Source organism: Callospermophilus lateralis, chromosome 9 (assembly GCF_048772815.1).
Source record: "Callospermophilus lateralis isolate mCalLat2 chromosome 9, mCalLat2.hap1, whole genome shotgun sequence".
Classification (NCBI taxonomy): Eukaryota; Metazoa; Chordata; class Mammalia; order Rodentia; family Sciuridae; genus Callospermophilus; species Callospermophilus lateralis.
Genome location: NC_135313.1, coordinates 53570159 through 53586365, shown reverse-complemented (window position 1 = coordinate 53586365; position 16207 = coordinate 53570159). Strand labels below are relative to the sequence as shown.

The 16207-nt window shown below is 33.8% G+C and overlaps 1 protein-coding gene across 1 annotated transcript; it reads right to left on the bottom strand.

Annotated features, from left to right (window-relative positions):
* On the bottom strand, window positions 1–9375 carry LOC143406995 (cytochrome c, testis-specific). The gene is made up of 2 exons (XM_076866020.1): window positions 9207–9375; window positions 1–149 (listed from the first exon to the last, which is right to left on the bottom strand). Exons 1-2 carry the CDS (start codon window positions 9373–9375, stop codon window positions 1–3), a joined length of 318 nt encoding a protein of 105 aa, XP_076722135.1.
* Window positions 9376–16207: the final 6832 nt, after the last annotated feature.

Genomic DNA, 16207 nt, shown 5'->3' with positions numbered 1-16207 from the left:
TCAGGAAGAGGTTGCCTGTTTCAAATACTGAATAAGATCTTCTCTCTCACTCTTCTTTTTAAGACCAGCAAAGACCATTTTAGTTCCAGGGATATATTTCTTTGGGTTCTCCAAATATTCCATCAAAGTGTCTTCTCCCCAGACAACACCTATAAAATTGAAAATAAGTTTTTAAGTTTGTATAGTTACATTTGTAGGGCTTGTTTTCTAATGTGATACACATGTGAATAAAAGTTTATATTCTGACCAGACAGAAGACTTTTTTTTTTATTGGTTGTTTAAAATCCTACAAAGCTCTTGACATATCATATTTCATACATTATCATATATTAGCTTCAAGTGAGTTATGAACTCCCTTTTTTACCCCAAGTACAGATTGCAGAATCACATGGGTTACACATCCACATTTTTACATAATGCCATATTAGTAACTGTTGTATTCTGCTACCTTTCCTATCCTCTACTATCCCCCCTCCCCTCCGCCCTCTCGTCGGACAGAAGACTTTTAACTAAGAATATGTATAGATTCTGACTTAGAAAAACATTACAAAATTAGACTCCACTCTTTGCCTTCTCTATAGAAATCCATAGTCACAAGTTATTTAGGATTATCCAAAATAAATCAATGAGCTATCACCCCACACACATTGTGCCTAAGTAGTAACTCATCCTCCTATAATCCCACATCCTTTTAGAGAAGACCTTAAAGATCATTTAATCTAGTCTTTTATTATTCAGATGAGTAAATGATGACCCAAAGAGAGGAAAGTATTTTCCCTTAAAATGACAAGCCTGCTTGGAGTCAAGAATTTATAACTATTAACTTATATTTTCATGTTCTTTCATCAGTCAATCAAACCAAGTTCCTTTTGTCCACATTCCCATCAAAATCTGACTCAGAAATCCAGAATCAAGATGACAAGGAAGGCTGCCTTTTTCCCTTCTAAAACCAGTCAAAACATAGATAAAGAGAAACACTAATGCTAACTCTATTTTTGATAAAACTTTTCAGGAAGCATCTATAACCCCAAACTTGATATAATTAGAAGACCACCAAGGATATGAAACATGGACCAAAGATAGAAGACAATGTTACTAATGATCTAGGGTGAAGAAGAGTTCCTCAAAGTAGGTGACACATCCTAAAGGGCAAAGTTATAACCCCATTTTGGTTCAGAAAGAATACAGTGTATCAGTTGGACATAAAAGTTTCCTTAAATTCAGTTTGACATCATGGAGGTCAGGGGAGCCATAATTAAAGAAGAAAACAGAGACATGCCTTCTTTGAAAGAAGGATCTCAACATGTTATAGGATAGGTTTTCAATTTTATAGGATAAAAGAGAAACTACAGGAGTTGCATAGCCCTCTGTCAGGTGAAAAAAAGGACCAAATAACACCATCACCAAAATATACCTACAAATACTCAAATATATATATACACATCTCTAACATATAACTGTGGGGAAAGAAGAACTAACTGGTACACTCAGACCTTCACCCTTACTATACTTCTGCAAACAATTAGTCCAAGAAGATCTGTTCTAATCAAAAGGTGAATAATAATCAAAAAAGAAACAGCATAAGAATGTTGAAAGTACATACACATAACATGTATGCACAAACACATACCACATATAAATACAAAGCAGATATGAATATTTAAAAAGTTAAAAGAAAAATACACATCAGAAATTATAGACATTAAGCAGATGAAAACCATAACTACATTCCCATAGTTTCAAATAAACCATTTTAATTTAATGTGTACTATTTACTAATTTAATTTAATTTATAAATTAAAGGCTCAATGCAGAACTACAAAATGCTCAAGCAAAAAATGATAAAATAGAAAGATTTAAAAGTGACAGCTAACTGAACAGGTGCTGCTGATGGCACAAATGGGCTTGAAAATATTGACAAAAAGAAAATGGAAATAATTAAGCATTTAAAATGATCACTTAGCTTTCAAATCAAAGGAAAAATGATACATATAGAAGACATTTAAACAAAGAAGATCCAAGATTCACACAATGGATAGCCCAAGTATGATTTTTTTAAAAAAATGGATAAAATAAAATTATTAAAACATATAGTTTAAAATTTACATATTTTATTTATTTTTTAAAATTTATTTATTCTAATCCATTATATATGACAGCAGAATGCATTTCAAATCATAGTATACATATAGAACACAGTTTTTCATGTCTCTGATTGTACACAAAGTAGAGTCACCTCATTCATGTCTTCACACATGTACTTGGGGTAATGATGTCCATCTCATTTCACCATCTTTCCTACCCTTCTGTCCCCTCCCATATCCTCCCTCCTACCTAAAGTTCCTCCATTTCTCCCATGCTCCCCCACCCATCCCTATTATGTATCAGCATCCTCATATCTGAGAAAACATTTTTTTGAGGGGAGATTGCCTTACTTCACTTAGCATCATATTCTCCAACTCCATCCATTTACCTGCAAATGCCATGATTTTATTCTCTTTTAATGCTGAGTAATATTCCATTGTGTATATATACCACAGTTTCTTTATCCATTCATTTACTGAAGGGCATCTAGGTTGGTTCCACAATTTAGCTATTATGAATTGTGCTGCTATAAACATTGATGTAGCTGTGTTACTATAGTATGCTGTTTTTAAGTCCTTTGGGTATAAACCAAGGAGTGGGATAGCTGGGTCAAATGGTGATTCCATTCCAAGTTTTCCAAGGATTCTCCATAATGCTTTCCATATTGGTTGCACCAATTTGTTGTCCCACCAGCAATGTATGAGTGTGCTTTTTCCCCACATCCTCGCCAACACTTACTGTTGTTTATATTCTTAATAGCTGCCATTCTGACTGGAGTGGAATAAAATCTTAGAGTAGTTTTTGATTTACATTTCTCTAATTGCTAGAGATGTTGAACATTTTTTCATATATTTTCATTCAGTGTATATCATCTTCTGAGAAGTGTTTGTTCAGGTCCTTTGTCCATTTATTGATTGGGTTTTTTTTTTTTTTTTTGGTGTTAAGATTTTTGAGTTCTTTATATATCCTAGAGATGAGTGTTCTATCTGATGTGCTTGTGGTAAAAATTTGCTCCCAAAATGTAGGCTCTCTATTCACTTCACTAATTGTTTCTTTAGCTTTTTAGTTTGGATCCACCCCACTTATTGATTCTTGATTTTATTTCTTGCGCTACAGGAATCTTATTAAGGAAGTTGGGGCCTAATCCGACACGATGAAGATTTGGGCCTACTTTTTCTTCTATTAGGTGTAGGGTCTCTGGTTTAATTCCTAGGTCCTTGATCCACTTTGAGTTGAGTTTTGTGCATGGTTAGAAATAGGTGCTTAATTCCATTTTGTTGCATATAGATTTCCAGTTTTTTTAGCACCATTTGTTGAAGAGGCTATATATGTTTCTCCAATATATGTTTTTGGTGACTTTGGCTAATATGAGGTAACTGAATTTATGTGGGTTTGTTTCTGTGTCCTCTATTCTGTACCATTGGTCTACAAGTCTATTTTAGTGCCAATACCATGCTGTTTTTGTTACTATTGTTCTCTATTATAGTTTAAGGTCTGGTATAGTGATACCACCTGCTTTACTCTTCTTGCTAAGAATTTCTTTAGCTATTCTGGGTCTCCTATTTTTCTGGATAAATTTCATTAAATCTACTTTTGGTAGTATGGTCATTTTAACAATATTAATTCTGCCTACCAAGAACAAGATGATCTTTCCATTTTCTAAGGTCTTCTTCAATTTCTTTCTTTAGTGTTCTAGCATTCTGTAATTTTCATTGCAGAGGTCTTTCACCTCTTTTTTTAAATTGATTCCCAAGGTTTTTTGTTTTATTTATATATTTTTGAGGCTATTGTAAATGGGGAAGTTTTCCTAGTTTCTCTTCCAGAGGATTTGTCACTGATGTACAAAAATGCCTTTGATTTATGGATGCTGATTTTATATCCTGCTACTTTGTCAAATTCATTTTATAGTTCTAGAAGTTTTCTTGTGGAATTTTTTGGGTCTTCTAGGTATAGAATCATATTGTCAGCAAATAATAATTTGAGTCCTTTTCCTATTCATGTCCCTTTCATTTCTTTCATCTGATTGCTCTGGCTAGAGTTTCAAGAACTATGTTAAATAGTAGTGGTGAAAGAGGGCAGCCCTGTCTTGTTCCAGTTTTTAGAGGAAATGCTTTCAATTTTTCTCCATTTAGAATGATGTTGGCCTGGGGCTTAGCATAGATAGCTTTTACCATGTTGAGATATGTTCCTATTATCCTTAGTTTTTCTAGTGTTTTGAATATGAAGAGGTGCTGTATTTTGTAGAATGCTTTTTCTGCATCTATTGAGAGGATCATGATTCTTATCTTTAAGTCTATTGATGTGATGAATTACATTTATTGATTTCCATATGTTGAAACAACCTTGCATCCCTCGGATGAACCCCACTTGATCATGGTACACTATCTTTTTGATATGTTTTTGTATTCAATTTGCCAGATTTTATTGAGAATTTTTGCATCTATGTTCATTAGAGATATAGGTCTGAAGTTTTCTTTCTATGATGTGTCTTTGTCTGGTTTTGAAATCAGGGTGATATTGGCTCATAGAATGAATCTGAAAGTGTTCCTACTTTTTCTATTTCATGAAATAATTTGAGAAGTATTGGTATTAGTTCTTGTTTGAAGGTCTTGTAGAACTCAGCTGTGTATCCATCTGGTCCTGGGCTTTTTCTTGGTTGGTAAGCTTCTAATGTCATCTTCTATTTCATTGCTTGAAATTGATCTGTTTAACTTGTGTATTCCTGATTTCGTTTGGGCAAATCATATGACTCTAGAAATTTGCCTATTCTTTCAATATATTCTATTTTATTGGAGTACAAATTTTCAAAATAATTTCTAATTATCTTCTGTATCATCATAATATTTCCTTTTTTAATCACAGACATTAGTAATTTGAGTTGTCTTTCTCCTCTTCATTAGCATGGCTAAGGATTATCAATTTTATTAATTTTTTCAAAGGACCAACTTTTTGTTTTGTCAATTTTTTCAATTGATTTTGTTTCAATTTCATTGATTTCAGCTCTGATTTTAATTATTTCCTGTCTTCTACTGCTTTGGTGTTGATTTGTTCTTATTTTTCTAGGGCTTTGAGATATAGTATTAGGTCATTTATTTGTTGACTTTTTCCTCTTTTAAGGAGTGAACTCCATGCAATGAACTTTCCTTAGTACTGCCTTCGTAGTATCACAGAGATTTCAACATGTTGTATCAGGGTTCTCGTTTCCTCTAAGAATTTTTAATCTCTTCTTGGATGTCTTTTGCAACCCATTGTTCATCCAATAACATATTATTTAGTCTCCAGTTGTTGGAGTAGCTTCTATGTTTTATTTTATCATTGATTTCCAGTTTTGTTCCATTATGATTTGATAGAATGCAGGGTAATATCTCTATTTTCTTTTATTTGCTAAGAGTTGCTTTGTGGCATAATATATTGTCTATTTTAGGAAAAGATGTATGTGTTGCTGAGAAGAAACTGTATTCACTCACTGATGGATGAAATATTCTATATATATCAGTTATATCTAAGTTACTGATTATTGAGTTCTATAGTTTCTTTGTTTAGCTTGTTTGGAAGATCTATCCAGTGGTGAAAGAGGTGCATTAAAGTCACACAAAATTATTGTGTTGTGGTCTATTTGACTTTTGAACTCCATAAGAGTTTGTTTTATGAACGTAAATGCTCCATTGTTTGGGGCATCTATATTTATAATTGTTATGTCTTACTGATGTATGGTTCCCTTAAGCAGTATGAATTGTCTTTCTTTATCCCTTTTGATTAACTTTGGCTTGAGGTCTACTTTATTTGATTTGAAGATGGAGACCCCTGCTTGTCTCCACAGTCCATATGAGAGGTATATTTTTTCCCAACCTTTCACCTTCAGTCTATGGATGTCTTTTCCTATGAGATGAGTCTTTTGAAGGCAGCATATTGTTATTTCTTCTTTAAAATCCAATCTGCCAATCTATGTCTTTTGATTGGTGGGTTTAGGCCAATGACATTCAGGGTTATTGTTGAGACATGATTTGTATTCCCAGTCATATTTGTTTATTTTTGGTATTTAACTTGACTTGATTTTTCCTTTGATTAGTAGTATTTCCTTTAGTGTAATACCTCCTTTTGCTGATTTTCATTATTTGTTGTTTTTTGTTTCCTCCTCATGGAATATTTTGCTGAGGATGCTCTGTAGTGCAGGCTTTCTAGTTGTAAATTCTTTTAACTTTTGTTTATCATCAAATCTAAAGCATAATTTTGCTGAATATAAGATTCTTGGTTGGCATCCATTTTTTTTCAGAGGCTGGTACATGCTGTTCCAGGATCTTCTAGCTTTCAGGGTCTGGGTTGAAAAATATGAAGAAATCCTAAATGGTTTCTCCCTAAATATATCTGATTCTTTTCTCTTGTGGCTTTTAAATTTTTCTCCTTATTCTGTATGCTAGACATTTTCATTATAATGTGCCTTGGTGTGAATCTGTTGAGATTTTATATATTTGGTGTCCTAACAGCCTCTTATATTTGATTTTCCAATTCATTATTCATGTTTGGAAATTTTTCTGATATTATTTCATTAAATAGTCAAATTGGCAAAGACAGAAAGTAGAATGGTAATTGCCAGAGATTACTTAATGGGAAAATAATTTCAGTTTGAGAAAATGAAAAAGTTCTGGAGATAAATGGTGGTAATGACCACAAAACAATATGAATATACTTAAAACACAAAGTCATACACTTAAAGATGATTAAAATGATAAATTTTATATTATGCATATTTTATTAAAAACACACAACAAAAGATTATTGTTATTATCATGAATTTTGTAAAACTGTACTCCACACAAATCATGAGACAAAGGGTCTTCTTTAAAATATAAGAATTTCCACATCTTCCTAAAAAAAAGTGAAATTATTTACAACAAAAAATTATATACAGAGAATTCCATGAATGGTGTGACTCTACATCATATAAAACAAAAGAAATAAAAAGTTGTGCTCCATCTGTGTACAATGAATTGAAATGCATTCTGCTGTCATGTATAACTAATTAGAACAAAATTTTAAAAAGATTATACACAGAAAATAAAATATGGTTGATAGTAGCCATAATTTATATTAACATGACTATTGACTTCCTGATTCTTCTTAGTCCTCATTTTATTTTAAATAATCTAATTTAAAATCCTAGTTCAATTAACATAGCAAGCTGCTTATATTATCCTTATTTTATCAATGGAACTAATAAATAATAATATATTCTCAAATAAGTAAAAATAAAAATCGTTACTTGAATAATCTTAGAGATATTTTATTTCTAATTCTTAGATAATGTTAAAACCAAGCCTTTTATATAGCTTTCAACCTTTGACAACAATCTATAATACAAGATGCATTTGAAGTAAATTTTGATATAATTTCAAATCAATGCTAATAAGTAATAAATGCCTTAAAATTTTGGTAGCTACAGGCATAAATATTAGTTTATAACTAGTTTACAAATTAGGAATTCAAAAGTTTGCTATTGTAACAGAATAAAATATTAAAATGATACTACAGCAAAATATTACTTTAAATATTTAAGAGCCATTACAATGGCAAGTAATAAATGTAAATTTTAAAATGATTTATCCAGTAATCTATCAGCTGAAAATCCTATTTCAATAACTGCAATGCAATTCTGATGCTAATTGCTCAGAATCAGCATAGACTCTACAGTACCCAATAAGAATACCCTCACCACAGACACTAGTTGTAAATAATGGGCCACCCACACTTCTCACCAATTGACTACCAATCCAGGAATTCCCACCACCTCCCAAAGTTCAGTAATTTTCTAGACCAACTCACAGAACTCAGGAAAGCACTGTACTTACATTTATAGTTTTATTATGAATGATACAAATTAGGACCAGCTAGATTAAGAAACTCATAGTGCAAAGATTGGGAAGGTCCAAATGTAGTTTCTGAGTCATATTCCTGTGGAATCAGGACTTATCACCCTTCCACATGTGTTCACCAATTAGGAAACTCAATGGGAGCTTCCAGTTATAAGTGCCCAAAGTTTTTAATGAGATTTCATTACATTGGCATGACTGATCACTTATCAGCCACATGACTAAACTCAATCTCCAATCCTCAGTCTTTCCCCAGAGATTAAACTAATATAACCTAGCTCAATGCCCCAATTCTCCAATCACATAGTTGATCTTTCTAGCATAGTCACCTCCATTCTGAAATGATTTATGAACTCATCATATTATCTCAGCATATCTTGGGTCTTGGTCTCAGGGGCCAACAATGATAACAAAGACATTCCTAACACTTAGGAAATTCCAAGGTTTTACATATTCTTGGAAAGGAACTCAGGACCAAAACCAAATTCTTTATTATACAATATTAGTTAACCAGAATTTTTGCACATCTGAATATAATAATATTGTGTTAATAATAACTATGTTGATATTTTAAAAGTACTAAAATATTCTTGGATCAAAGAAGATTATGTGTTACTTTTAGCACAAATAATACAGCATGTTTATTTTAATGTATGAGTGCCTGTGTGAGATATATATATATATATATATATATATATATATATATATAGAGAGAGAGAGAGAGAGAGAGAGAGAGAGAATATCTGTCTCACATGTATATCCAGGAGTAACAAATTGCTTTTAAAAGATACCATAATCTTTCTAATAATTTCTAATCTCAGTTCTCAAATACTTTCTCATTTATTTTCTACCAACAAAGAAATTATTGAATATACTTTTCCAACTGCATAATATTCCCCCCACTTTGCTAAGAATCATTATTATAGATAGAATCACTACTACCATTCTACCACTAAAATATGATTTGAGTTCTTTTAAATCTAGTTCACCCTTTTTTCAAGATAAACATATTGCACAAAATAAAATACTTTGTACAGGCAAAAACCTATGCCATACAAAACTGCTAGTTCTTCTTATCATAAGGATAATCAGTTATCCAAATTCATGTCTTATGATATAAATCAATGTATCAGTATTATAAGCACAAGGGTCCATTTTCAATAACGCAAATAAGGCCCTTAATTATGGGCCAAATCATTTGCTTTTCTTTCTGTGACAAAATATCTCAGTTCTCCCACCACTGCTGATTGTTACCTTTGTTTTTGTTTGCATCAGTATACAAAAATCCTGGTGCTTGTCCTGTTTTTCGGCCAAAGAGACCCCAGAGATTTGGACCTGTTTTGTGTTTTCCACCTTTTTCCACTGTGTGGCACTGAGCGCATTTCTGAGTAAAGATCTTCTTGCCTGCTTCAGCATCTCCCATTTTGTTTGGCAAGGAAACCTTAAACCACAGACCAAAGAAAATATCAGATTTGCGAAGCTGGAAACCCAAAGTTATTCCATCACTTTGGCTGCAGTGAATGCTAATGATATTAAACATAACATGATATTTATAGCATGTTTGTTTTAAGGTATGAGTGCTCAAAAGAGGATATAGCAAATAATTTAATAAAAACTTAATCATCTCATTTATTTTAAATTTCCAGTCATTGCTACTTCACAAATTGCTATTACAATAAACCTAACTTTACTTCAGTATTCAAACAATTATACCAGTTTATACAAGTCTTCTGTATTTCTTCCCTTTTCACCTCTAAAAATATGAAAAATTATTTGAAGCATATAGGTCTAATTTTGCATTTCCTTAGTTAAGAAATAAGGATAGAATAAATTGGAGAAGTCTTTAAGTATGAAATTTATTATGCATAACTATATGTCTACAATAATAGAACTATAAAATTAAAAATCATACAGAAAAGAATGAGGCCAGAGAAAGCTATATGTAAAATAGATTCCCATTTACTTTACACTCTTAATTGTAAATCAGTCCACCAGACTAGATCAAGCACTACTAGAAAGCAATCAGAAATAACATTATTGACTTCAGTCAGCACTAATACAATTTAATATTAATGTAGTAGAAAATAAATGGTTTTAAAGTAGATAAGATCTTTGTATAGTGATATATACAAGAGATTTTGTACAAAGACATTTTGATGAAGACTACCAAAAATTCTGTTAGATAACTGTCTCCTCCATCTAAAATGACATAAAAAAGAAAATATTTTCAACCTATCAAAATTATACTTTGAAATGGCAGTGAATGCTCTATATGGGTTTTGTTTTCATGCTCAGTGAAGAATAAATACAGTAGAGGCAGGGACTGGGATGGATTTGAACACAACAAATTACTATTATCAAAATCATGAAAGTACCTAATTCTTTGAGAGTACAATCCTAAGCATGTATTTATCCATACCTCCCTATTAAGAAATAATGTTTCCATCAATCTGCCAATATTGAAGAATACAGTATTGCTTAAAGCTAACTATTACTCAGAGAAAGGCTAGTGTACAATAAACTACAAAATGAATATCTAATTTATTTCAATCTATGTGCAAGCTGATAAAAGTGTCAATAATCCACCTAAAGGAAAGACAGTTGATTTTTAGGGGGCAGCATCCAAAAACTAGAAATCAATATTTTAGGTCTGATAGAAAGCAGGGTAAGAAAACTTATTTTATCTAAGAGAGAAGCTAACTTTAAGATTCCAAACATCACTCAGTATGTTGCATTCAATTTCTACATGTAACAGTTTTATTAATTATCTTAATAGTTTCAGGATTCAGTGAGCCTTTGAACAGAAGCCATAAAAGGGAATTTTCAACCAGAAAAGCAAATGTATGACCTTTTAGTAAAATACATTCACTATAACCATAAAATCTATATCACATAAAAATAAAATATTACCTAGATTATCACCTTTTATAAAGGTAGAAAGATCAGATTGATTGTTTATAACAACTAAAATGTTACTAATAATTCTGAAAACTTTACTCATAAGCTATAAATTTCACATGAAAGTCACTTATAAAAAACCTTCTATTATCACTATTCAAACAACCAGTATGAGTCACAATTAAAATTTTTATGGCTGCCACCTTTAATCACAGATTAATGCTGGTGCAAATCCCTATGACCCTTTTCCAAGTGCAATAAAATCAATACATTCATCAACAGTAAGATGGGTCAGAATATCAAAGGAAACCATTTTGTCCTATAGTTATGTGGACACTCTGCCAGTATTTAGCATTAAAGAAGAAATATCTCACTAAAATAGGCAAAGATGTGACCTCTAATATGGGCCTGATCGTTCATCCAACTATGAAGTATTCCAATACTAACTAGATGATAAAAGTAGCAAACATGGTATGTGCTTACTATGTGCCAGGTATATTCTAAGCCTTTTACATATTTTCAAGTCATTTAATCTTCACAAAAGACCTATGAGATAGTTGCTATTCATATCTCTACTTTCGCATGTGAGGAAGATGAGGCACACAGAGATTAAGGGACATGTTTAGGGTCACAAATTTGTAAGCAGTTAAAAATCTGTTTTTAAATGATCAGGAGATCCTTCTTTGAATACAATTGCAGATGTTTAAATTTTTTCCCAAGTGAGAAAACGTAAGAGAACTAAGTGAAGCCGTTCTTAATAAGCGTACAAACCATTGTCAAGTCTCACTTTGTGTAAAAAGAGGAATGCAGAGGGGGTCAGAACAATCAAAGTACCAATAAAACTTTTAAAACTTACAAAGCCCACACATAGTTGAAGCGATGAAAGCAGGAAGGGAAGCTCACTAGAATATTTTTGGGAGGATGTGGGATCCATGTTGCAGTGGACTGAAGTGGAAGGCAGTAATAATAATGGAACTCTGAGTAATCACCTCACCTCCATGAATCCCCAAAGCTGTCCTTTACCCCTTCTCTGTGGCTGTGAATGAACCCCTGAGCTGCAACACGAGTCGGGCTTTCCAAACTCCCAGCCTCAACTCCCCATGTCACCACTTCCACCTCAGGCTGCCCTCTGCCAACCACACGTCTGCCCAGTCGGCCCGCACCCACCACCGAGCCAGGGGCTTTGCTCTCCGCCTCCTTTGGGCCGCTGCCCTGCGGGGGCCCACTTCCCACTTTGGATACTGGGGGGTGGGCAGGCGTGCTTTGAGTCCCTTCGCCGAAGCCCCTGTCAGACATGCGCTCAGAGGGTCGTGGACTCAAGGACTAATGGCAGGCTCCATCCTCGCAGCTGATTGGCCCCCGTCTGATCCCGCGGGATCCCAACTCTCGCAGAGCTTAAAGCCTTGCACCCGCCACGCGGGCAGCCCCCTTGAGTCTTATAGTGACAACGTGAATGCCTTTCAAGCATAAGGACCCCAAACCCGTCTTTTTTGTTTGTTCAACCTTTACCCAATCGAAGAGTTTATTTTTTGTATATGCACAGTGTGTACAAGGTCTTGCTTGACATAGAAACTTCGTCCTTTATTAATGGTCCGAGAGCATTTGGCGACGGCAATCAAATCAAAGTCAACAAAAGAAAATGAGTGTTATTATAGGCAAGTCACAGTGCCAGGCAACTTGGAAATATAAACACTGAACACCTCAGCCCCAGTTTTCCATGAGCTACAATCTAGATGGAGCAAGATGTAAAATACAGTACATTTATATCATTACAAACAGACTATACAAAAATACAATAATACAGCAATTGACAGCAAGCTTGCAATGTGGTAACTGCCAAAAATGGGGAACCAAGTAGGAATATAAACAGAAAAAAGGTCCTGAAAAAGTAAAGAAAGAAGATATAGAGGGAAGGACTGAGAGAGTCAAAAGGAAAAGGCAATTAAAGGCAGAGAGGTGAAAAAGACAAACTTGTGTTTAAAAAAACATAAGTAGGAAAACTAAGTTTATATTACTACTTGAGTAGAACACTGTAACTAGGAAATAGAAATATTGAAATAATTTTCTAAAATTGTTTAACAATCAAGGTATTTGGAAATGTGATTGATAGTGAATATTTTATGAATTAGGGAAATAGGATTTTTATTCAATATTCTTGTTCTCTAGAGCACTGCTGTCCAATTGACCTTTCTGCTGTGATGGAGATATTCTGTGTGGACTTTAATATGGTTAATATTTTAGACTGAGGAACTGAATGATTTTAATTGTAATGATTTAATTGATAATTAAGTTCAAGTAATTTTAATTTAAATAGCCACAATTACAGATGGTTGAATGAAACTATGTGGTACCTATGAGTTCTGTTGTGTTATCAACACATTTAAAAGCTATGTCATCAACCAAAAGAACCAGGTTTGTGGGGGAAAATCAGGGTTTAAATATTATTCTCAAGTTCAAAGGCATGCAAACCCAAGGAGACTACCATTTCTTGAGTGCCTATCACAACCAGGCTAAGTGCTTGCATACATTAATCACTAGCAGATAGTATACAGATGGGACAAATGGACATTCTGACCTATTTTCACATAGAGCAATCTGAAAATTATGAATTTATTACCAATAATTACCAGTAGTTAAGTCTATAGAAAATTTGTAGGTACAGTAAAACGTTTTTGGTTAAATATAATATCTGAAGATTCATATCCCAACCAAGTAAGCCTCATTGCATTTACATCATAGTTTGAGAGATTTGGGAAACAAAAACAAAAATTTACTATTTTATCTTTGAGTTTCAAAAATTGGTCACAATATCATCTCTCCCACACTATTCTTTTTTTCCATGCTAGAGATTGAACCCAGGACTTCATGAATGCTAGGCAAGCACTCCACCACTGAACAACATCCTCAGCCCCTTATCTCTCATTTAAAAAAGGGGGATGGGGGAGGAGTGGATTGATTCATAGATGTGGGAGAGAAAAATGTCAAAGGACATCTTAATTTTATATGAAGTCAATATAAGTGTTTATTATATTAATAATTGTGCATTATAGTCTATATGTTAAAGACTTGAAAAAATTTAATCTGCAAATGCCCAGCATGTCTTTTCTCTAAAATAAGGCTAATAATAATTCTTTTGAACCTTAGACACTATCAGTGTTTTAGTTACATGTAATTCATGTTCAAAGATGTTATGTGGTTTAAAATATGACTTCTGTCATTGAGGGATGAAATACTCTAAAATGGATCCTGATGCTTGCACAACTTTGTGAACATACTGATAGAGCACTTGAAATGGGAATTATATCTGGATAAATCTTTTAACATAAATAAGTCATATAAAGAAAATATGTTTATTACATTTTTATAATTTATAAGTAATTTTCTCCCCCCCCATTGTACATGTGGTATTTCATAAAATTGAGTAGAAAAGAAATTTTTCTTTCCTAGTACATTCCAGTATTTTTCTTTAAAAAATTAGCTGCTCTGAATATTGGGCTAAAATTCTCAAAGTCTTATTTATACAAGATATTATTTTATGCTGACAGAGATTGCTGATAGTGCAGCTTAAGAAAATTATAAATTTTCCACTAGATGGCACTTGTGTGCAACTAGTATTGCTCAGAATCTTTACACTACTTCACATCAATAAAATTATTACATTATGTTATTTTCATTTACCTTGATTGTTCTGGATAAGATAAAGAGAAGTGAAAAGTTAAGCTATTTCCTAAACTTGTCAAGCTCTATTGTAAACAGAGCGTTCATTGTACAGTTATGAAATGTAAAACAAGGAAAAGAATGAAAATCTTTTTAGTATATAATCCAGGATAACAATTCGGAATTCCTGACTCTTGTTACCATCAAACAACTACATACTATCAAGGAGATGAGAGAGGGCACCATAGTTAAAGGAATGAATTTGACAACTATTCCAGTTAGTAAGAAACATTATTTCTTCTTTACAGTTGAAGTAATCTAGCTGGAAATACTAAGTAACTTGTCTAAGCTTATGCAATTTAGTTGCAAAACTATTTCTGTTCCCAGTTGTATATATAACTCCTAGCACAGATCCTGGCACATAATTGTTGCACAATAAATGTTTATCAGTTTGACTTCATAGAAGCACAGGTCTTAGTACTCTAGGCCACTTTCAGGTATATTCCTTTCACTTCATTCTGATACTACTGCTAAATCCAGGCCTTATTTCTGCTGACCTCTCTTCCAAGACCCACTAACAAGAAGGTTTAGAAGTCAGTAGGCATTTCCTACTTTCTTTGCTCTCTACAATTTTTCCTAGTTCCCAGCTGAGCAGTCACCTTTTCTGTTCTGCACCTTTTCTATGCTTGTGGGAGTCGAGTAAATCAGCAGACACAGTTGGTTCTGGATTTGACTTTGTTTGGTAAGGATCACACAGAGGATCAGGAATACTATGGCAAGAGGGGGGATGTCAGTCCAGGTCCTCTTCAGGCTCTCCAGAGAGAGTGCATCCTTGTTTTGGCTGGCTGAATCCCTGTTCATTAGCTCTATTATTTATACTAAATTTGGGGGCTTTTGACCCCCCCCCCTTTCAATTCTTATCAGCTACCACAGGATTTCTCCATGACATCATTTATCCTGGGGTCAAAAACATCTGGTCTGGTGGTCTCCACTCTGATCATCTAGCTTTTTTTCCCCTCTTATCAGGTAAGGACAGCCTGCCAGAGGCTGTTTATCAGGGTGAAGGGAAGTAACTTGTCTGAGAGCTATACTGAGGGCTCTGTTAGATGTGCCTAGTGAGACTATAGGTTTCAAACTGGAGTTTTTAAAATGAAGTTGCTTAGACTCAAGCTAAGGCCATCCTCACTAGCAGTTTAATGATAACCCCCAATTTTGGTATCTAACTCCTAATAAAATCTTATCACTATGATCTGCCTTCAGCAAAAAATTCTGTTAAGCTAGAATTCCTCTTATCCCTGACCTTCAGTAATTTTCTATCTATTCTAATCTTGCTTCTGGCTATAAATGCCCTTTTATCTTATTAAAGTCAAAATTGAAACCAGTATCTCCCCCGACCCGTGTCCCCCTACCATGGCTCTAAGACCCCATTACAGGTCCCTATACCTATCACCAGATGTCCCCCTTGAATAAAGTCGGCCATCTTTAAGAAATGTCATGAATAATTTTTTCTTTAACAATGACAACCAAGAATCCTTGGGTTCTTGGGTAGGGTAAAGCAAGAGCTGGCAAAGTCCCTGCACCAGGCAAGACTATTCTGGCTGTAGGGATCTAGGGACTACACAAACTAATGGTTGGACCTGGGTTTAGCGGGATTGGAGGACTGGACTTGGTGAGGGACCCCCGCGGCGCCAGGGGGCGCT

Coding starts and splice junctions, on each gene's coding strand:
- LOC143406995 (XM_076866020.1), bottom strand. CDS start 9,375: ATGGGAGATGCTGAAGCAGGCAAGAAGATCTTTACTCAGAAATGCGCT. Junction 150..9,206: donor TGATGCAAACAAAAACAAAG/GTAACAATCAGC, acceptor TCAATTTTATAG/GTGTTGTCTGGGGAGAAGAC.